Raw genomic sequence first — 23,480 nt, 5'->3', positions numbered from 1 at the left:
CCATTCGCCCGCGGTCGCTCAGTCTTGCTTGTGCAAACCTGCGCGCGCGTTACACGTGTTCAAGCGAGCGAGCATCGCTGAACGAATATCGCTGAATGAGTTTAATTTTGAAAGTTCGTCGCTCAGCGACAAAACTAGTAAAGCGAGTCGTCGCCGGCAGTGTGAACAGTCTGAGAGCAACTTTTGATATATGCATCTCTTTTGTTTACACGGAATGTACATTTATTGTGCGTTTCTTGAGAGAGAAAATCGCCGATAGTTAGTCGTTTTTTCGCCGGCGCGGCGGTCGGACCACTGCCTAAGATGGATTCTATTGTCTACTACTACCTACCGCGGTATTTTGATTCTCTGATTGGTTAATGCTCGCTCACTATTGGCTACAATGTGGCAACAATGCATTGTGGCCAATAGTGAGCGAGCATTAACCAATCAGAGATGATTGCGATCGTGACATTGTAGCTGTCAAACAACCGCGGTAGGGCCACTGGTCCTCTGTTGCCCTTCAGATTCAGCCAATCAGAACAATTGAGATTGTAATAATGATTGATGCAGGTTTTAGACAATCGCCCTGCAGGTATTTATGTGAAATGTCATAAAATGGCCTATTAAAATGAGCTTTTAGGTGTTATCGGTATGACCTAACCACTTAACTTTTAAAGTTATTTATAAAGAACTTGAAGAGCCGTGGGGTCCTGCGGTGCTTCTGCGATGAGGTTAGACCAGAATGTTCCATAATCCTTTAGTACTGTGCCTCTGCAAAAATAAAATGGTTTTATTTTATAGCCCTATAGCTGTAGGGGTAGTACGAGTTACATCTCGATAATATTAATAGGTGAAGCGTAACTATCGAAACTATATTAGAGAGAGAGAGAGAGAGCCAGCGAGTGCCAGACCTTCGTTATTTAATAAAAGCTGAAAGTTTCTCTTCGTATTGTTCCCAACACCGGGAAGAACGATTGGCCACTATGAAGTTTGGATCATGGTGGCTTTGGGATATAACCGGTAATAAAGGTGTAAAAAATCATTAGGTACGTTAAAACATAAAATGTATTTTTTTATATTTTCTTTGGAATACCTACTTAGTATTACTAAAGCCCAGACGCCATTAAAATTTAAGGGTGTCTGGCAGGGGGTTGCCACGATACTAAGTGTCTGGCAGTGCATGACGTGATTTCTAATACTTTTCCGAAGAAAATATAAATAATTGACTTTATAGTTAAGAGTTAAGGTTTTTACACCTTTGTTACCTGTCACCTTCCAAAGCCACCACGATCCAAGCTTCATAGTCGCTGATCGTTCCTCCCGGTGTTAGAGACAATAAGCAGAGAAACTTTCAGCTTTTATAAAATGACGAAGGTCTAGCACTCGCTGGCTCTTAGTCCATATCCGTAACACACGCGCTTCACAGTATGAATTCTCCTTGTACCTATGACAACTAAGTAATCTGTCCAGACTTTAGTCGATTTTAGTTTTATAGAAAAATGATTTCATTAGGTAGGTATACCAGATACCTACATACTTATTCGGCTCTAAGCGCCTTTCACTTCGACCCATATAAGCGTATATGTTGCGACATATGCACGCACTCGTATCTCAGACCTTTAGATAAATCTAAAACGATATTGCTTCTCGAAAATCGTGTAATAGCAATTACCTACCTACTTTACTGGTAAAATTTTAGGTCGATATCTCGTTAATATCGAAATGTAGCAAATTATCTATAGTCCGCGACAGGTCGAGATGGCAATATTGGTATAAGGCGGGTGGATGCCCCGCACACCAGTACGCCAACCGCGCTCGCCCGCACCGGGTTAGCGTGGGGGCTGCGTGGGTGTTCGGGGCGTTCCCTTCCCGATTGCCATCTCGACCTGTCGTGTACTATATTAGGTATACCTACAGTTGGCAAAAGGTAAAGGTACATACGTCGACGTATAGTACGCGGCCGAAAGTGATAAACATCGGCCTTTAGAATGACATTTCAGCTTTGTAGAGCGTTGTCTCTGTCACTCGTACCCATATGACGTTTTGTCGGTCTCAACGACCGAGACAGTGCTCTACAAAACTGCTATCTCCTTCTAAAGGTCGAAGTTCATCACTTTTGGCCGCGTACTGTACCTACGTCTTTTTAGGGTTCCGTACCCGAAGGTGCCAACGGGACCTTATTGCTAAGCCTCCGCTGTCTGTCAATGGGCTGTTTGGCGTCTCATTCCATCAGTCTGAATAATCTCATTGGTAAATTTGACTGAACTTACGTGAAATAAACGCGTCCTTGTGAATTATGTGGCGCTTTCCACAACAGAGTAGCCCTGATTTTATTTTTAGGGTCCGCGTGGGTGATGGCCGAACATTCTGGCAAAGGGCTGGTGTTGGGCGTCTCGTCCCACGAGCCAAGCCATTCGTTGTTCTCGACGGATCGCGCTTGGATGAAGAATCCTTTGAACGGTATGGCTCCTTCGATTGTCACTAAAAATAAACAGATGAGGTTTTTAAAAGACAAGTCAACGCTTGACTGCGTTCTCACCTTATGATAATAATAAATAGGTAAATGGCGATGCAGCCTAAGATCGTGTTTATTATTAGACACTACTGAGGTGTCGTTTATTTACAACTAGCTGATGCCCGTGCGCGTAGAATTAGGTTTTTAAAAATCCCTTGGGAACTCTGATTTTCCGGGATAAAAAGTAGCCTATGTCACTTTCCAGGTCTTTATCTACTTATACCTACCTACCCATGCAAAATCACGTCAATCCGTTGCACCGTTGCGACGTGATTGAAGTACCAACAAATCAACAAACAAACACACTTTCGAATTTATAATAAGGGTACTGATTAAGTACCTATATAAAGTATTTTTTAAATCGACTTCATCCGCCGACTAGTGAGGTTCAACGTTATTAAAACAATTATTTTTAGTCGGCGGTGGCGTGAGGCATCGTTACCAAAATAATAAATGTAACCGAACCCCATGTGGTGTCGTTGACAAGACATGGACTAAGATCAAGATAGCTGGCCGCGCCCCGACGAAACACACAAGTCAAACTTATAAACCTAATTTATAATTCCCAGATTAAGACTCACAAGTCTCTTGGTGCGTATGACTGTAGGACATACACGCACCGTACAAACGCAGAAGTCGAATTTGTATTGAGATAAATATTATACAATACCTAGATGCGTGTTGTGCACATACGCACTATTTAGCGTCACACACGCTGCGTTTAGCGTATGCTGCGTTACGCTGTGGACGCATGAAGGTACCTACGCATTAAGGAACGCCTAAGCACGTGATAAAATTTACTTACATGTTCAATGTTGCAATAGGTCAACGTTTTAAAGGGTGCTGGCAGAACCTATCCACCCTTTGCACAAGCTTCGCGCTTAGTTGGACGGGAAAGAAGAATAAGTATTAGATGATCAACGATGCCTACTTAACTTACCTATATATTCTTTAGTATAATTAAATGTAAAAATTTATAGAGATTTGGAGAAAGTAGGTACCTAAGTAATTAAAATTTAAAAAGTCTGCTTAATTAAAAATTTCAATGTCAGTTGCGCAACTTTTGGGATTACTTAACTTAATTTTATTGAGAAGTTATCTGTATCAAAGTAACCGGTCTAGCGAGTTCACCATAAGCGTTTGACCTACAATGCCATCAGTAGGGTTTAGTGTGAGATTTCACATATCGCCAACGTTGATAGAATTCGGGCATCGAAACACTTTAACCTCAAAGTAAAATTGACTTTAGACACCGATTAATAATTTAATCTTTAGATACTTACCTACTTAAAGCTACTACTAGCATCCGTGATAAATGATATCAATCAATCAATCAGTTGCGTCCACTGCTGGACATAGGCCTCCCGACTCCCCACCACACACGGCCTTCCTTATCCACATCGCTTCTTGGGATTCCCGTACCACCACCACCACGACTGTCAAGGTCGTCAGTCCAGCAGCTAGGAGGTACTTGCGATACGCCATTTTCACTTTTGCCCCAGCGGCCATCGTTAAATGATACCATTTTCATTTTTAGCAATTTTAGCATAGGTGAAAGCCGAAAGGTAATAAAGAGAGAACCTTGTGTAAATATGTATCTTAACACAGGAGACTCGGCTTCAAAACCTAGAAGGATACCTATTTTTCGTTCTTAAAATTTTTATTTATCGTAAGTAGTTTTTTTAAAGAATATTCGCCATGTTTATCATGACTAATATTCCCCTTTCCCCTCCAACTAAGCGTAAAGCTTGTGCTAGGAGTAGGTACGACAATAGTACACGGGTAGGGTTTGAACCGCCAATCTTTCGGATTTCAGTCCGTTCCTTTAATCGTTCAGCTATTGATGTTGAGTTACCTATCAATCAGTACCTACCCTTATAATAAATGAGAAAGTGTGTTTGTTTGTTGGTTTGTTGGTTTGTTGGTTTGTCCTTCAATCACGTCGCAACGGTACGTTTTTGTTGTGATGGCGTGATTTTTTGTATGGGTATAGTTAAAGACCTGGAGAGTGACATAGGCTACTTTTTATCCCGGGAAATCAAAGAGTTCCCAAGGGATTTTGAAAATCTGAAACCACGCGTACGAAGCCGCGGGCACCAGCTAGTAAAATCTATACATAATATTTGACGATTGGATTAGACGGACAGTTATTTAAACTTACATGTGAACGAATTAAAAAACCCTGACCCGTAAAATCTCGCTCGGCAATAACAATTAAGCAACGCAAGAGAATACCTACTCAAGATTCACACCTTTCTATTGTATGCAAAATAACTTATCAGAACACATAAATAAAAAACTATTAAGTATGCATAAAAATAAATAAAAATCTGTTTTAGAATGTACAGGTAAAGCACTTTCATATGATACCCCACTTGGTATATTAATCTTACTTTGAAAGTTAAAAAAACTAATTATTGTTCATAAACACATTTTTTTTGTGATGTAACCACAAATTCACGGCTTTCGGATTTTTCGCTTTACGTGTGCTATAAGACCTACCTACCTGCCAAATTTCATGATACTAGGGCAACGGGAAGTACCCTATAGGTTTCTTGACAGACACGAACAGACAGACAGACAACAAAGTGATCCTATAAGGGTTCCTTTTTCCTTTTGAGGTACGGAACCCTAAAAATTGTCACAAGTTGCGACTTGCACCTTTTTACGTTCAAAAAATATATTGTATAAAAACTGTATTAGTATAACTATAGGTAATAATATGCCTCTATGTAGTGGTAAAAGGTGTATAATATAACTGTGCTTACTTAACTCTTCATCATGATCAACCCATCGCCGGTTTATTACAGAGCACGGGTCTCCTCTCAGAGTGAGATGCTGGCCAAGTGCGGATTAGCAGACTTCACACACCTTTGAGAACATTATGGAAACTCTCAGGCATGCAGGTTTCCTCACGATGTTTTCCTTCAGGCACCGACTCCAAAAAATATTATTATAGAACCACAACAACTCTTGTATACATAATATAATATTCGGTACCTAATAAATTAAATTATTTTTTACTTTTTAGTTTCCCCATTGTGCTAAAATATGACTGGTAAAAAACCTACTGTTTACTAAGCTTGATCGCGAGCAATTTACTCTTATCCATTGAGAAATTCTGTTCTCCATCTCATCAGATCAGGTATTCATCAGATCTTCACCAATTTAAACTGAGACTACCTCTGACCTATCAAACAAAAAATAATCATCAAATTCGGTTCAAAATTGACTGAGTAATCGCGTAACAAACATACAAAAAAAACATACAGTCGAATTGAGAACCTCCTCCTATTTTCGAAGTCGGTTAAAAATTGTCTAGTTGTATAGTGTAGGTACTACGTCGTGACTAAGTTCAAACCTACGGAACTGATTCCGTTTAGATAGGTACTCCATGCCTTCATAGAGCTGAGGCTTTTGTAGATTTTTTGGAAATAACCAATAGACATCTATCACCTAACACCTTATAGGCAAGGTTAAAGCTATATAGAGCAAGATCCCTATAGGGCCAATCCTGCCTTATTTTCTGAGTAGCAAAATGTGTGCGATGGAATAGTGTATGTACGTACCTTTAATGTTCGCATAAGTATTTGCTAGCTTGAGCCAGGGGGCAATCCAAAGATATCAGCTGCTAAAGGTAGGTAGGTACGTAAAAACATTACTCACTTTTCTTAAAGTCTGAGTGCCGATTTTCGTGTATGTTTTACAGAATACTTTTAATACTTAGTTACTGCCAGACACCTTCCGTGGGTCGTTATTCCCGGCAGACGCTTTAAAGCAAGCACTTAATTAAATGATAAGAAAGCTTCGAAATGAGTTGCTTAAGGTGACGCAGTACGATCGACCGAACCTGTTTGCTTTTCACTTGACATTGTATGAGAAAGGTGAGAGGCACGATGATTTTCACCGAAATCAAGGGTTTAGGAAAAGTATTTTTAAGAAAAAACTACTAGCTTTATGTTTACAAAGTATAGTTATTTCAACTAATGAATAAATAAACTATGTCTAATGTTAAATTCCTTTACAATTTTCATACCCCTAATCTTATTTATTAACGCCCAAAGTTGTCATAAATTTTGTGTTAAAATAGGAATCTTTTGAGGCTCGTAACTTTAAAACATATTTTTTTTTAACGTTTCATATATCAATAAACCTAGATAATGACGACATTAATCGATATAATACTTATTTATGAGCATACAATATCAAATAATGTAGTAATTACCCTCCTACGTTTGTATGAAGAAAGCACCGAACTGAGCCCACTTAACAGCTTTATGATAGTACTAATAAGTTTAAGTAATTTTGTAAAGTGGTGATAATAAATAAAAAAATACCCGGCTGAGTTTGTTGTGGGCTCTTGTCAGACCTGGGCGCGTTTGGAACCCTCGTAGCTTTAGTTTTAAGTTCGCGTAAAAATTATCACCACTATGTGTTACAAATTCAATAGTTTTTGTAAGCAGGCAGAACAATCGTAGGGGCCAGACACAATTTAAAGGCCCAGAGTAGACAGGTGGTAGATGTGACAGACATACTTTCGCATTTATAATATTAGTATGGATCAAGTAACGATTGAACAAACCTGTGATCATTGAATTGGGTCCATAGTTTGCAGACGAAGCGACTATCCTGTAAGGCAGGTTGGATAGCGGCTGCGTACGATGCTGCCCGTGGTTGGGCTGATTCGCGCGATCTTTTACACACGCGTCCACTGGCGCACCATCGGGAAACCCGTCCACACCCCAACAAATAAACAAAACTAGGAATAATTTCGTCACCATTTCTGCTTATAAATCAGTGTTTATAATTCCAAAAATTTGATTAAATATTATATGCACGTTAGCTTGTAGCTCTACTCTAAAGTTTACGAACAGTAGGTACGGTTTTAGTAATCCTCCCTCAAAGATTCAGAGTAAACTGTGCGTGTGCTCAGAAATACGCTCACTTTTGTATATAACTCAAGTTTGAAAGGCTTAGATTTTAAAGTTGAACGATTGGCGTCGTGGACCTTAAAACCGTTATCGTTTTATATATTTATCTACTTACCTATTTTTAACTTAATTTTACGAGGATATACTTATCTATCACTTGTTACCATCGGTTTTTTGCAATTTTTCCGGCTCAGACCTTTCCTTGCTTAGTCCTATTATCTGCCAGTGGGAGTTCGGAGTTCCGTCATTTCGAAGATTAGCCCGGAGTCTGAAGTCTGGACTGCCTGATCCATATAATAATGAATCAAGTCAATAAAATTTAAGAAAAGGTTGTTTGGGTCGTACCTACTCTGTTACTAAATAAAGAGGCTGCCCTATTTCCGAAACATGGGTGGGCACGTTAATTTTAGATATGTATTCCTTTAGATAGCTAGGTTTATGTCAATACATTAATAATAATATGTTGTTCTTTCTATTTAATACTAATCGGTCTAGTCTAGCCGACACATGCTTGCTGTTGGACATGAAATAATATTACAAAATCCTTGATTGACATTTACCAGCAACATGCACTATTGCGGAATTTTTGTGGTAATTTACTTTTAGGTAATAAACTTTAGTTGGAATAAAATAAAAAATATCTCTATAGGTAGGTACCTACTTATATTTTATTTGTACAAAAATAAATAAATAAAAATTAATCTCAATTCCATTACAAAAGTCAGAAAAATCTACTTACCTGCATAAACGACATTAGGTATAGTTAAATGCACTTTTGGTAATATCATAGTCTTAGGGATGATTTATGCTAACACGTGGTGGGCTCTAGCCGTACCACGTATGAGGCGCGAACGTGGCACGGATTCAAAACATCACGAACATTTTATATACGAAGCAGTTTAAGCTTCACCGTGTGGCTGAGACTCGGACGCCACACGATGAAGCACAAACTGCTTCATATACCTACTTACCCAAAATGTTCGTGATGTTTTGAATTCGTGCCTCGTCCGCGCCTCGTAGGTGGCACGGCTCGTTCCCGCCACGTGTTAGCATAAATCATCCTTAAATTAGATATTTTTTATTCTTCTACAAATACAATTTTATCTCCTTTCGATCTATTTGGTGCCAGAAGTTCTGGGCTTAATTTAACATCGCTGTTGTCTTTATTTTCCATGCACTGCATAATTTCATCCAGCATATTCTCGCAAATACCACAATCTAGTTCCAAGCCAGCGTAGAATTCATCTTTATCTAATACGTTTTCATTATTAATGTTATTATCATTAGTATATTCAGAATCATCTATTGCATTTTCATATTCGCTTGACTCTGAGGGACTTTTGTTATCTTCTCCGTTTTGACCTGAATACGTATTTGTTTCTAGACTGTTTGCATCCGGGATTTCTTCTTGTATCACATGACATGCTGTTATCGAAGCGTTATAGATACCACTCGAAGATGACGACACGCGTCTTAGCCATTCAGGACAACCAATGGAAATGCTCGATGCATTTGTAAAATCAAAATAATCATCTGTTTTAAAATTTCCACTAGGTATAAATTCAGTATCATGATCAGCATTTGATCTTTCTAAATAGTCGTAGCCTTCATGTACACCATTGTCTATTGTTTCATAGACCGGGTCCAAGATCTCAGCGAGTCTTTCGCTTGCTTGTATTGATATTATTTCTGCGACGTGTAACTTTGGCTCCATAGTTGAGTATTGGTTTTTCAAATCATCCGCTTTAGTTGTATTTGTTGTAAGAGCAGATGTGTAAGTGAATCTTCTATCTGTTTTGGGATCACCACTTACCCGAGGGTAGAATGAAGAGCCTTTGATGCGAGAGGTAACAGTGTCCTCCGCTTTCTTGTAAGTAGTTATAATTAATGCATGCACCTGAAATAAAAAATTATGTTAGTAGAACGTTTGCGTCAGTATTTGTATGACCGAATACAATACAATGTGGACTAGTCGAATAATCTTAAGATCTGGCGAATTTTCATCAAAGTCTAAACCTTCAACCGTACCTGGATTTTATAGTTAACTAGCTGATACCCGCGACTTCGTCCACGTAGATGTCGGTTTTTAAAAATCCCGTGGGAACTCTTTGATTTTCCGGTATAAAAAGTAGCCTATATTACTCTCCGCCCTTTCAACTATGCCAAAAGTCAAGTCGATTGGTTGCTTAGTTAGGGCGCTAAGGAAGGTCAAACAAACAAACACATTTTCGCATTTACAACATTAGTAAGTATAGATTCTAGGAGTCTTTACAGTTGCAGACATACTCAAACTATTATTTTTATGGTGTCGTCGTATGGTGGTGTCGGTGGTGGTTTTTCTTGTTTACTTCGATGGCGTCGAACAGGGCAGTGTTTTAGCTCCAATTTTTCAAAGTCTTTATGCGCACTAAATTATGTACCTCCTTATTAATATAGCAGTAGAGTAAAGCGACGATGAATCCCTGCAAGCCCTCGATTGTGTACGCGACAATGTAATAGAACTGTTCAACGTTGCAGTTGGTATTGTACGGCCGGAACACTGTGAAGAGAAACTGCACTCCGAATATCGGCATCAAGAAGAGCGTCGCTTTTGCTGTGCTCCTGTGAAAAACAGTTTCTACTTTTAATTATATATTAGAGGATTGAACTGAAAATGTTTTTTTTTTCATAGATTTACTGGTATGCTGATTAACATCATGATGGGAGTTGAATTTTTGTGAAATCAACCGGTTTGGGTAACGAGCTTAGATAATTTTCTTAAATAAATAATCATAACAGTTAATAATAAGCTTTCGCAATGTTCTGTATCTTCGTAAACAAACCTCGTAGAACATCAATTACAAGCAGCGTACAATTATAATCAACCTAAAACTGCCACAACCCTTCCAAGTTAGTCCGCTTCCACCTTAGGCTGCATCATCACTTACTACCTGCTTCTGATTCGATAATTCAGTGTCAAACACTGAATGATTGCCACCGAGCTCATTTGACATTTATTTTTAATCCATTGACGGTTTTCTATGAAAATTATTTTAATATCACTCAATCAAGCAGCAATGTTGAACCAACCAATGTCAAATGAGCTTGGACACTCAGTTAGCGAATCATCCCGGCACAGATGAGATCGCAGTCAAGGTCTAACTTGTAAATAAAACGTTAAAGTGATCGTTGAATAGGCTACGACCAGGAGCTCATCTGAGCTCATTTGCGATACTCACAACTGATTAGCGTTTTCGTTGTTCCGTATCTTAGTGAACAGGACTCGAAGTACATCGATGTAAAGCACGGCATTGACCAGAAGTATGAGCAGACGAGGCGCGTCCAGGGCCCACTGCACGTGGGCGACCGTGTACACCAGCCAGCACGAGTGGTTGTTGAACAGGCTCATGACTACCGACCAGGCGATCACTGGCAGTGTTGCGTATACTGGAGATATGAAAAAAATTACCTTTAAATAATCTAAACAGGACCTCCGCACAAATAGCTTAGCTAAGGTCAGAGTATAGGAGACATTATTTAGATAATATTACTATTATTCTACTATGGTCAGGTTGCTAAAATGTATAAAAAATCAGCCAAGTGCGAGCTGGACTCGCACACGAAGGGTTTCGTATACCTATACCGTCCTACAAGAAATAACACTATTTTTTAATGACCATGGTGGCCATTCTGAATTTTTATTTAGATTATACTTATAGGCAAAAGAAATACATATTTTCTGAAAATTTCAACCCTCTACCTAAATATGACGGTGTACGAGACACAGCCAGCTAACAGACAGGCGGACGGACCGCGGTGTCTTAGTACTAGGTTCCCGGTGGCACTCTTCGGTTAATGTAGCTAAGGTAGGTACATTTTAATTTTTTTATCAATGCAAACCATTGACTTGAATCACCTACCTGTATCAAGGGCCAAGGCTGACACCTTGACAAACATTCTGATGATGATGCGCTTGCGTAAAAATATAAAGCCGATATTTTACTAGATTGAAGAAGAATTTTAGAGGACACTTCATTTCATTTTTTACTTTTTTTTAGATTACATTTTGAAAAGTACCTAGGCATACCTACCTTTTTATTTTTGTTACCAACTTCTAAATGTGTTTAAATAACTTTTAAGGTCTACTAACATATTCCAACCGAATACAGCATCTTCGTGTTAAGCTTCTGCTTGAAGACCGCCACAATGAGTCTATGTAAATAGATTCCCTCTAACAACATACAGACGAACACCGCATTGCCTGAGAGACGCTCCATGAAGGACAGTATTCGACATCCAACTCCATTTTGCGACATTATCGTCTCACCAGAATTGGTTAGCTCGTCTGTGTAGATCTGAAAATGTACAAGAAATATAGGATCACAGATATAAACTGACTGACTGACATTAATCACTTATGTAAATTATTTATCTATAACGAAGACCCTCACGAAGAAAGTAACCTGGTTTTTAGGTGGACGTTCTCTATCCCAGTAAGGCCGGGGCGGGTATAGCTACTTAGTTTTAAATATGATCAAAAAACTAAGCCATTTAAAGATTTTCGAAGTATCCATAAAACGGTTTAGTGGTTATCTAACAATGTACTTCTATGGAAGATAAAATGCTTCCAACATAATATAACGTAATTGAATGTAGGTATGCAATTATTCAAATACAAACATAAATATCAAATTTATTCTAGAAAGTTATTCATATGTATGGGTATTGGGTAGGTGGGACAGTGAAAAAATCCGAAAACAATGCGCCTATACTTAAAATTTTACATATACCTAGTTACCTATGTCTATACATAAATAAAATCTACATTGAACATAATCGTCGGTTTATCTTGTAGCATCTATAGTGATTAAATACAGTAAAAAAACCTTGATTAAAACGAGGCATTCTAAAAGTTTACTTACCACATTTCTGCTGATAATAACAATGATATTTCTCAAGACAATAGCGATGAGAAGGTTCCTATGAAGGGCGACCCTGGTGACGCGTAGCCTTTTGTAAAAAATGAAAATGCATATGGCGGGGAAACTGGTGATTACAGAGAAGATAAGCACGGCGATGTAGTAGCGATAGCGGCGCAGGAGACGCGGGGAGATGCTACAAGTAGTGTAGTCTGTTTGAACCTCCCATGTTCCGTGGGAGTAACATTGCTTGTGGCTGAAATCTGTAAGGAAAAGGATTTTAGGCATATTTCGGCAGCAGCAAGAGAAGCGTTAGCAGAAGAATTTCGACAGAAACAGTCGGGAATGGACTGGAAATTTAGATAGCCATCTTTTACGTTTGGAAAAGGACAGGGTCAGTACTTACTACCAAACCTGTCCTCTAGTGAAAGTTGTAGAAAACACACAGGAATAAGATATTTCACCGTGTGAATTCCGAATTCCCGTACTCGTAAGACGAATGAGACAAGTTAATCGCCCAACGTCTGCATGGCAATATATGCTTTTGGTTATGGTATAGGATAGGTACATTCAAACCCTTGTCAGACAATAGAGCTAGTAAAACTTACGATGACAAGTTGGTCCGGAATTTGAATAAGCGAACTCCGAGCACACCGATCTGGCAACGGAACCGTTTTGCGCCGGCTGCCAACAGGTCCACCCGTCGTATGTAGGTGGGCATTGGTTGTTTTCTGAAGAAGAAACATCACCGCATTATGATCATCTCTCCGTATCTTACCGACTTTCCACCGACACTAAACCTATTGCTGATTGGCATGGAAGATAAGATAATATCCTTCCAACTTTGTTACCCCCACCACCTTTTTTACATCCTCATTAGTATAGATATCTTAAAATCAAGAATGAATCTTCTCTTACGTCTTGACTTAGGTTAATAGGTACCTACTATCAGATGTGATGACAATCTTACGTAAGTTACTCTTAGTTTATAAATTTAAAAAAAACTTCAAATAAATAAGGCTTATTTTTCGTTCTAAAGGTTGTTCTCAATTCTTAGAATATTTTTAGAGTACCTAAGTATAACAAATCAGAAGAAAACAATTAATCCATAATCCTTAATGCGTTTACAGAACTCGTCTGTTCACTCAAAATGCTATGTTTGAACTCTGAACGCCAAGGGAGTTACTTAAACGTAAGTATTCTTCTTCCCTTATAACCACTTGGTGCTTCGCAAAAATAGGATATATTTTCATTTTTCTGTTTATTCCTTTAATCTTTGATACATATAAAAAAGTTTTATTTTACCTGTCGTGTTATGATTCCCATTCATAAAGTGACTACAACAATCGCTGGCTCCATAGAAACACCTCTCCCATCGGCCATGTATAGACGGCACCAACGCATTACGCACCGCTTTGGCCACCACCTCGAGGCTCGGGTCGAATGGGAAACAACCACATGTGCCATCGTCCTTAACCTAAATAAATTGAAACATAGGAATAGTACGTGACAGGTCGAGATGGCAATCGGGGAAGGAACACCTCGCACACCCACGCAACCCCCGCGTTAACCCGCTGTGGGCGAGCGCGGGTTACGTGCAGGTGTGCGGGGCGTCCCCCTCCTCATACCCTGATTGCCATCTCAATCTGTCGCGGACTATACTTATCTATAATAGCATCCACATTTCTCATAAGATCCGCTGCGGTGTAAATAACCTGCTATACATAGGTACTTATGAAATTCATGAATCAAGAGTGAATGTTTTTTCGACAAGCAGTGTTCCCAATTCTTGCCTGTTACAACAGACTAAGTAGTTGTACCTGTGTGTAACAGATGTCATGTAAGCAATAATAATTGACCTTAAAAATATTTTTTCGAATCTTAGTTTAACTCAGCGGACTTGTTAATTTACCTTAAACTCTAGATTTCTCTAGATTTTATGAAATGCCACAGTCACATCTACTGTTCCTAGAAAAGGCTTTGAACCTCACACTTAGGTACTTGAAGGGGAATTTTATATTGGATGTGTTTTTTCCATCGAACGTTTCAACCGATAGATGTCCTGCTGAAAGTTGGCCTCTCGCTATTGGAACAGACCATATTCATGCCACTTCTGCCTAGTGCCTCTCAGCTATTCGCTTGGGTTCTTTCGTATTCGTCACTTCAGACATGTTCAAAAAACCTTACTTAATAAATACAGGGTGCAACTAGAACGCTAGCAAAAACGAAGACAAATATATAAGACAAATAGGTATTACAAATCTGACTGACGCTAGAGGTTAACGAAGGCTGCGTTGATAGGTGCGCGGGGTCAATACCGCGTTGTGGGTGTGGCAATGACCCCGAGTTTTGCACGAGATATTGCGGGTGTGATAATACTAAATCAACTACAAGTATAAGGCTTATTGGTATTGCATTGTGTTTAGGAAGGCAGTAAGTATAACATAACGCTAAGTTTTTGCTTGCGTTCTAATAATTAACGGTAGTTACCCAGTATTTTGTGTGAAACTTACGACTTCCAAGCAAGGTGCGAACAAATTTCCGTACACACACGCCGCGTTCAAATTAATGGGGTTTCTACCACCTACAAACAGAAAGCGTGGAGTGTACTGGAGGCAGCCTCTGCCGGCCACCCAGCGGAATACTTGTTCCTGGTACCATACGTTGCGATAGTTGCAGGTTTTAGTGCTCTGCGGTGGGATCAAATTAGGGGGCTCCTGGGGAAAGTATGGCTTAAATTATTATTATTTAGGATAAGAGTGATATCTTACAAGTTTTTTTTATTGAAAATGTTACAATAAAACTTAAAGCAAGCCTCATCTAATTACTGCACAACTCTAGCTGCCAAATACTAGCTGCATTTCCGCGCTGGACAGCCAGGTTGATCGTTTGCGCAAAATATGCACCTTTTTGTCACCAGATTAAGCTATTAACCCCGGTGAAAATAAATGTCTCATAAAAAATTGTTACTAAGGCTCCGTAGCCCACTCCACACAATATGGTCTCCACGACAAACGGAACAAAAAAGTAACTCTCGATAAGAGAGGCAAACATAATGCAACTTACAAGTTACAATATTATACTTATTTTCATAAGTTTTTTAGATCGTCGAATTATTAGACTGCCCACGCGCGCAAGGTTCATTTTCATACCTAATCGTTGTTACCTAAATCCTTTTTCACTCAAACTAACGGCCTTTTACTGGCCTTTTCTCAAAATGTTCTTTTCCCATAAAGTCCTTTTCTCTAAATATTCTTTCGTATTATGTCATTTTCTCAAAATCTTATATAATCCCCACGGCTTAGGAGTTCAGTTCAGGATTGAGTTGGAAAATGGAATTCGATGATAAAGACTATACTCAGCATTTACTCACAATATTATTGCACCATCATAAGTTCCTGAATCACTATAGTTTGAACTCTTAGGGCGTGGAATATTTATTTTGAGAAAAGGCCATTATGTGCTTAGACGAATCAATCGTCATGTTCTAATACACTAACCTCACAAAAATATACGTTAGGTTTTTCGCAGGCCAACTGGTCGTTGGTCCGTTTCGCCACTCGAGGGTTGCGCTGATGCCACACACTCAAGTCCACTTTCTCCGAGTTGAGGCCATCGTAAAAAAATCCCTCCTCCTAAGTGCGACAGGTATCAATAAAATTGTAGACTTTTTTAGATAATACCTATACGAAAATTAACATAAAAACTTTTAAGTCCGATAAATATGCAGTGTACAAAATATCAAGGTACGGGTACTTTATGTTTTTATATCAAACTGATATTTTTTAATAGATACAAAATGATTTAGTACACTCTAGATATTATTTCCTACGATCGATAGAGAGATAGAGATTCCTCTCTATCTCTCCTTCGATCGCAGGACGCCTGCCTGGTTTTCTTCGCAAAATCTTTTTGTAAAAACTTTACAATTGTGTTAAATTAAATTTAAATTAATAATTTGTGTACAAAACAAGTTAGAAGGTCGCGAGGTCTTAGTTCAGGGCGAACCAGTAGGTAGGTACTCAATAGGTACCTAGTTTAATCAATTGACAATCAAACCTGACTTGATAATTTGGTAGATATACGAGTAGGTTAAAATACCAACCTGTGCATCACAAACAATCCATAAACAAAACGCAACGATAAGTAACTTAATGAGTTTGCACATCATTTAAATTCACTACACACCAAGTTCATAGTGAACAATCAAAATAAACAGGCATCTTATAATCCGAAAAAAACGTAGGCCTGTATCTAATCGGAGCAAGAGACCAGCTTGAAGCACTTTGTATGACACATAGGGGAACGACCACGACTGACGAAGGCGTCACACATTCCGATGCAGAGATCAAACATAACAGCCTTTGTTGTTGGTCAACAATATTGAAACTATTTTCACCACAGCTGTAATTGTTCTAAGCCGCTGTTTACAAATTAATTACATATCTGCAGAAGGCAGACATGCAGTCTTTTGTTATCAAAAAATAATCACCAAATAGGTACCTACCTAATCGTGATTTGTTCATTCCAATGTCTTATCAAAATTGAATCGAAATAATAAAATTGCTTCGAATGCTTCGTTGTTTTCATTGTCATTATATTATTAGCGCAAAGATAGGAAACATAGGTAAATATATACACATGGATTTAGAAAGTATCTAAGTAAATAAAAAACCGGCCAAGTGCGAGTCAGGCTCGCGCAATGAGGGTTCCGTACTACAGTCGTATTTTTTCGACATTTTGCACGATAATTCAAAAACTATGATGCATAAAAATAAATAAAAATCTGTTTTAGAATGTACAGGTACACCTTTCATAATATGATACCCCACTTGATATAGTCACTCACTTTGAAAGTTGAAATACTAATTATTAGTTCATGACCACAATTTAATTTTTTTTGTGTGATCTAACCCTACATTCACGGTTTTCAGATTTTTCCCCAAATGCCAGCTATAAGATCTACCTACCTGCCAAATTTCATGATTCTAGGTCAACGGGAAGTACCCTGTAGGTTTCTTGACAGACAGACGGACAGACAGACAGACAGACAGACAACAAAGTGATCCTATAAGGGTTCCGTTTTTCCTTTTGAGGTACGGAACCCTACAAAACGGTCAAGTACGAGTCAAACTCACACACGAAGGGTTCCGTACCATCGTACAAGTACAAATAACAGTTTTTTTTCACGCATGTTGGTAACACTGCACACTTGCTGGTTAGGTACATACCTAACCAGCAAGTGTGCGCGAGTGGTTGCTCCAGTAATCGATAAATATAAAGCAAACCTATAGCTAGTTCACTGAGTCGAGGTATAAAATAGTGCGCTCTCTCGTGCGGTTTCTTACTATCCTATTATCTCGTTTCCCTGAACAGGGTATCATGATCATCATGATCAACCCATAGCCGGCTCACTACAGCGCACGGGTCTCCTCTAAGAATGAGAAGGGATTTGGCCATAGTCTACCACGCTGGCAATGTGCGGATTAGCAGACTTCAAACACCTTTGAGACCATTATGGAGAACTCTCAGGCATGCAGGTTTCCTCACGTTGTTTTCCTTCACCGTTAAAGCAAGTGATATTTTAATTACTTAAAAACGCACGTAACTCCAAAAAGTTAGAGGTGCGTACCCGGGATCGAACCCTCGACCTCCGATTAGAAGCCGGACGTCCTAACCACTAGGTTATCACAGCTTCTAACAACAGGGTATACCTACATTCAAAATTCTAGACCCAGTGGTTTGAGCTGTACTTAGGTAGGTACTGTACATTGATGTGTCAGTCACTCTGCACTCAACTTTTTATAATACAGCCCAGACGTCATTGATTGCGTAACAGTATGTTTTACTGATAACCAGGACGATAACCTTATTTTATGTGAACCACCAATTGTGAATGGGAAGGCTAATAATACAAAGGTATTATTAGCCTTCCAATTCACAAAGCATGAGAATGTAAATTTTCCTTGTAAGTATGCCATTATTAACAACGACACAAGTAGAATATTTTCTTCCTTTATCACAGAACATGATAAAGTATATATAGGCATATCTAAGAATAGTAAAGAAGCCAAGGGCAAAAAAGTGATTTTTCGTAGAAATGAAAAGGTTTATTCTATAGGTTTAGGTTATATAGATCAAAGAGCGGTATCGTTGGAATCAGCGTGAATAGATAGGTAAGTGATGCTTACGTAGATCAACAGTTAAAACAGCTGCAGTGAAAGTATTAAACACGCCCTGCCAAGAAAAGCCAGCCAGAAACCCAAGTCGGGGGTAGGTAAATTTAGAACCAGTTAGGGTACTTATTAATTTATGATTAATGATATTTTATAATAATACGCTTTTCGAGACACGTGTCAGATGATAAATAGAGCTAAGTATCTTAACCTCATTAACGATACGCTACTGACATTATAACCATCTAATTAAATTGACTATTTACTTGCACGTTCATCATCCTTTCAGCTCATTTGCATGGAGAAGCGAAATATTGGGTCATATTTAACTTGGCTATCTAAGTTATGACTTAGATAGCCAAGTTAAATAGATGTGTTAAAGTGACTTTTTTAACACATATTTAACATAATTTAACACATATTTAACTTAATTTAATTTAACTTGACTTTTCTTCGTGTATCTATAATAGCCATGGCTATACACGAGCAGCTCAATGCTCACGAGAGTATGAATGCCTCATAGCAAGCAGTCCGTAGGAGTTTTTCTTGTTGGTCGGCAAAAAGTATTACATATATCTTGGCCAATTTAGGTTTTCTAGGTGACGATGACTTGCAATAGGCAACTCTAATCGAGTTTGTTGTTTCAAGGGTAAATTCCTCCTACGAGTCCACATCAATGGTTTCACGCAAGGACTTTTCAAAACTAGTAATACTTAAATTAAAGTTTAAATGCTAAAATAGTAATACTTACTTATTTGTTTTTGCTACCAACATGTTAATAGATGCTGTCATACATTTAAGTTAGATAGGTTTATCTTTATTATGATAGCAAAGAGTTATCAACTATTTAAGTAGGTATAGAAATAATAATATCAAGCAGGGATTAATAATAATAACAATAATATTTATACTTAAGTAAATGTTTTGTTTCTGTGCAATGTTTGTGTCAATTTCTGATGCAACACAGGTGAAGAAAAATAAGCTAATCTTACTATTAGCTTATTTTTCTTTTAGCTACCTGATAAAATATGTAGGTAGAAATCATAAACTTAGATATCGAGTGGCATTTATAAATTAAACTTTTTGCAACGATTTTAATAATAGGTATCTAAGTCAGTATTACTGACTTATAAAGACTTATAATCGAGAGTCATCACGAATTGTATCGCTCGTATGTTCGTCAACTTCCAGCCTCCCGAACAAGGCAGCTTCCGAAAAGACTTCAGTACCTTATATCGCAATCGCATCCACACGTTGCGGCAGGTTATAATACAGAAGACTGAAGAGTGTAATCGACCACTTTGCTTAGCGTTGGTGGACTATGAGAAACCCTTCGATCGGAGGAAACGGGCTGTATTAAGATCGCTACAGAAAATTGAGATGCCGGATCGACTACCGGTAGGTATATCCAGGTGCTGACTGCTGAAGTGCTTGCCCGAATTTCAGTCCGTATACAGGACCAGACTACGAAGCCAATCCAATGCAGCGGGGAGTGGAGTCAGGGAGACGTTCTCTCCCCAACGCTCTTTACCACTGCTTTGGAAGCTTCTGGATTGGAACAGACTTGGTATTGACATCAACGGCGCGCGGCGAGTATAGCCTACATCACTCAGCTTCGACTATATGACAGTCGTGATTGCAGAGACTCTGGAAGACTCAATTGATACAATCCTTAACAGAGTTTCCTAACCTGTGGAACAGTGAGCAAGACGAAAATCATCATGTCTTATATAAGTATTCCCGTCTAATCCAGTTGAAATGGCACTCGGCGAGAGAACGCCCCGCGCGGCTTTTACCCCGATTGCCATCTCGACCTGTCGCGGACTATACTTATGTGGTGATGACACAGTATATTATATCCAAGTTAAATAAATTGTTTCTTTACCGGCACCCTAGTTGTCACGTTTTTGATATCAACAGTTTTAAACGCTAATAAAATATAAGAGAATGCGATAAGAAATTGAAATGTACCTACCTACTTACATTATAGGTAAATATTTAAAAATCATTAACAAAATCAACTTCATTTAGAGGTAATTAATGAAACTAATTGTATAATAGGACTGATATTTTTTTTAAATAAAAATGATAGTCATTTAGTGTGACGCTAGATAGCCTTCGACACCGCTAATGAGATAAAAAGTTCATCAACGGTTATCTTAATTTAAAACCTTGGATACATTATGCATTTTTTTTGTTTTTATATCCGTCTCATGCAGTGGAGATAAGGCCGTCGGACACCATAATAGATAATGGTTAAAATATTATTAAGTAAGCATTATTATCGACTCATTTTATTATACAGTCGCAGACTATGTGAACGATAAAAAAGATTGGATTTGACTCGCTCCAGCAATGCACGGGGCTGCAATGGCTTGTATAGTACGGTATAATAACATTGTAAATTGAAAAATTAAAAAGAGCAACCGCCGAGTTTCTTGCTGGTTCTTCTCGGTAGGAACGGCATTCCGAACCAGTGGTAAATTAAAACTACCTGACTATTCATAAGCACTTGTAAAAAGTTTACATGAATAAAACACATTCTATTCTATTCTATTCTATTTACTCAATACCAAATTGACTGGCGTGGTTGCCAGTGATGACATAATATGGATCCGAGACATGGTCGCTAACTATGGGCCTCATAAGAAAGCTCAGAGTCACTCAGCGGGCTTGCTGACATGCTTGGAGTTTCTCTACGTGATCAAATCAGAAATGAGGAGATCCGTAGGAGAACTAGAGTAACCGACATAGCTCAACGGGTTACGAAGCTGAAGTGGCAATGGGCAGGGCACATAGTTCGTAAAACCGATAGACGTTGGGGTCCCAAGGTGCTGGATGGCGACCTCGCACCGGGAGACGCAGTGTTGGAAGACCCCCCACTAGGTGGACGAATGATATCAGACGAGTCGCAGGGAGCCGCTGGATTCAGGCGGCGCAAGACGATGGCGTGTGGAAGTCCCTTCAAGAGACCTATGTCCAGCAGTGGACGTCTATCGGTATATGATGATGATGATGATAAAATTGACTGAATTGAACAAACGAATCCCTGAATCGAAAAATGGTTTTCACACATCCGCAATATTTTGGAAAGACCTATCCAACGACATCCCACACCACGAGAACAAAAACGGTATAACCCATGCCAAATTACAGCTTTCTTATCGTAGTAAGTCTCTTAGATAAGCCGTGGACGGACGGACAGACGGACAGACAGACAGACGGACATGGTGAAACTATGTGGGTTCCTTGTTGACTACGAAACCCCTTAAAATTGGTATTTGGGCTTTTGGTTAACGATGAAGAAATACTTTTGAAAATTTCGGCCTCTCAAAAATTCAACTCGATCGAAGGCGGGGTATGGGTTAGCTGGTTTAAGATGACCACTATCCTTGTCCCCTCGACTTTGTTGACGTGTGTACACATGAGTCGGCACATTTTCTGAAGATAAACTAACTGGTTATAATATTATAAGTACTTACTACGTAGGAAAGTTGATTGTAAGCCTAACTAATAATAAATAATATGTAAGTAAGTAATGAAAACGTAGTGATTATATACTCTTTGTTAATCAGTGGCTAGTTAAGTAGGTACTTACTTAGATTTTTGACTACATTGCAGAAATTTTCATTAATTGCCGATTAGCAGGTTACAGATTCGTTTCAGCTATCCTGCTATCCAGCGCGCTTTTAGCTGCGCCTGCGTGTTAGCTATGAGTGCAGATCATTTCACGAGTAAGGTTTACTATTATGTTATATGTACCTACTTACTTAGTAGGTACTTACCTATTTTAATATGATCATTCACATAGGTATATCTATTGAATAAGTAGGCGCATGTGCGAAGTCGGGGCAGGTTAACTTGTGTTTAATTAATAATTTTATTATATTACATCAGCACGAATTTCTAATATCGCTTCACGGAGGTTAAAAGTTTATCATTATTTTCGCCCCGAGATACGAGTAGGTACATATAACGCACAAAGTTTGTTTTAAAATGCTCTGATAAGTGATAACTTTAAAGTTTTATTATAAAGTTATTGTGGTTTCCTATCTCGTTACGTCATTTAGTGGATAGAGGCACATCTTGCAATAACATAACAACCAAAGACATATTATGATACTTACGAGTATTAAACTGTACAATAACAACTGATAAGTAGTATTGGGCGGCTTATAAAAATATGATTGTAATTGCAAACTTACTGTATTAAGTTTTTAACGGCACGCCACGTAATCATCACGGAGAGGAAGGCTTATGGACATACACTTTATTATTGCGTAAATCATACGCAATGATTATGATTTATGACAAATAACAATCGAATCGGGTTTCAAATGAAATAAGTCGTAGAAATATACTTAGAATGATATCGCTGCAATCTATAATTTGAAATAGAATATAATAATTTAAATTAATAACACATTTAAATTTAATAGATAATAATAAAATTATTGAGTACCTATGCCACTTCGCATTTGGTCAGCGTGATGCATGGCCAAACACTTCTCATTCTGAGAGGGGACCCGTGCTCATTAGTAAGCCGGCGATGGGTTGATCATGATGATGATGATGAATAATAATTGTTATTCGTGGTATATCTACCAGTACCTACCAGGTGTTTTCAGGGTTAAAAAGTATGTATGACCAAAAATGTTTTAATCAAGTAAGTAGGTATAGGTAGGTACCTACCTAAGTTGCAGTGTGCAGCATGTACCTAGCTACCTACCCCATTCAATACCGTCTTACGACGAACTTATCAAGAAAAACCAAGATTAACCTATCAGTAAGGGAGCCAAAAAAATAATTAGGCACCTGGTCAACCTTTAGAACATCTATTTTAAGTATAAAAATCAAATCGTTCAACAAATTACAAAATGATAGTAAAAATAAATACTTGCATAACTTGTTTCATAGCTATAGTATCTACCAAAATTTACAAATCAAAGTATGTAAATTGTAAGCAAATACAAGTGAA

At 38.4% G+C, this 23,480-nt stretch overlaps 2 protein-coding genes across 2 annotated transcripts; both read right to left on the bottom strand.

The window, feature by feature from the left end:
- Window positions 1-417: 417 nt before the first annotated feature.
- LOC117987188 (putative defense protein 3) lies at window positions 418-7,546 on the bottom strand. Its single transcript, XM_034974145.2, has 3 exons — window positions 7,080-7,546; window positions 2,253-2,463; window positions 418-753 (listed from the first exon to the last, which is right to left on the bottom strand). Exons 1-3 carry the CDS (start codon window positions 7,276-7,278, stop codon window positions 660-662), a joined length of 504 nt encoding a protein of 167 aa, XP_034830036.1. The 5' UTR covers window positions 7,279-7,546; the 3' UTR covers window positions 418-659.
- A 596-nt stretch (window positions 7,547-8,142) lies between these two features.
- On the bottom strand, window positions 8,143-16,630 carry LOC117987286 (uncharacterized). The gene is made up of 10 exons (XM_034974250.2): window positions 16,432-16,630; window positions 15,827-15,961; window positions 14,840-15,043; window positions 13,632-13,803; window positions 12,935-13,057; window positions 12,330-12,589; window positions 11,558-11,762; window positions 10,647-10,854; window positions 9,849-10,029; window positions 8,143-9,325 (listed from the first exon to the last, which is right to left on the bottom strand). The coding sequence occupies exons 1-10, from the start codon at window positions 16,495-16,497 to the stop codon at window positions 8,507-8,509; spliced, it is 2,373 nt and encodes a 790-aa protein (XP_034830141.1). The 5' UTR covers window positions 16,498-16,630; the 3' UTR covers window positions 8,143-8,506.
- Between the last annotated feature and the right edge of the window lie 6,850 nt (window positions 16,631-23,480).

The sequence above is a fragment of the Maniola hyperantus genome, chromosome 12, assembly GCF_902806685.2.
Source record: "Maniola hyperantus chromosome 12, iAphHyp1.2, whole genome shotgun sequence".
Classification (NCBI taxonomy): domain Eukaryota; kingdom Metazoa; phylum Arthropoda; class Insecta; order Lepidoptera; family Nymphalidae; genus Maniola; species Maniola hyperantus.
This window is presented reverse-complemented; position numbering and strand designations above follow the sequence as displayed.

What these genes read in the sequence shown, in the direction of transcription:
- LOC117987188 (XM_034974145.2), bottom strand. Translation starts at nt 7,278, where the DNA reads ATGGTGACGAAATTATTCCTAGTTTTGTTTATTTGTTGGGGTGTGGAC. An exon ending in ACCCAATTCAATGATCACAG is followed by an intron (nt 2,464 to 7,079) that starts GTTTGTTCAATC and finishes GTTTATTTTTAG; the next exon opens with TGACAATCGAAGGAGCCATA. An exon ending in CAAGGACGCGTTTATTTCAC is followed by an intron (nt 754 to 2,252) that starts GTAAGTTCAGTC and finishes TTATTTTTGCAG; the next exon opens with AGGCACAGTACTAAAGGATT.
- LOC117987286 (XM_034974250.2), bottom strand. Translation starts at nt 16,497, where the DNA reads ATGATGTGCAAACTCATTAAGTTACTTATCGTTGCGTTTTGTTTATGG. An exon ending in TCGCACCTTGCTTGGAAGTC is followed by an intron (nt 13,804 to 14,839) that starts GTAAGTTTCACA and finishes CAATTTATTTAG; the next exon opens with GTTAAGGACGATGGCACATG. An exon ending in AACGAAAACGCTAATCAGTT is followed by an intron (nt 10,030 to 10,646) that starts GTGAGTATCGCA and finishes TGTTTTTCACAG; the next exon opens with GAGCACAGCAAAAGCGACGC.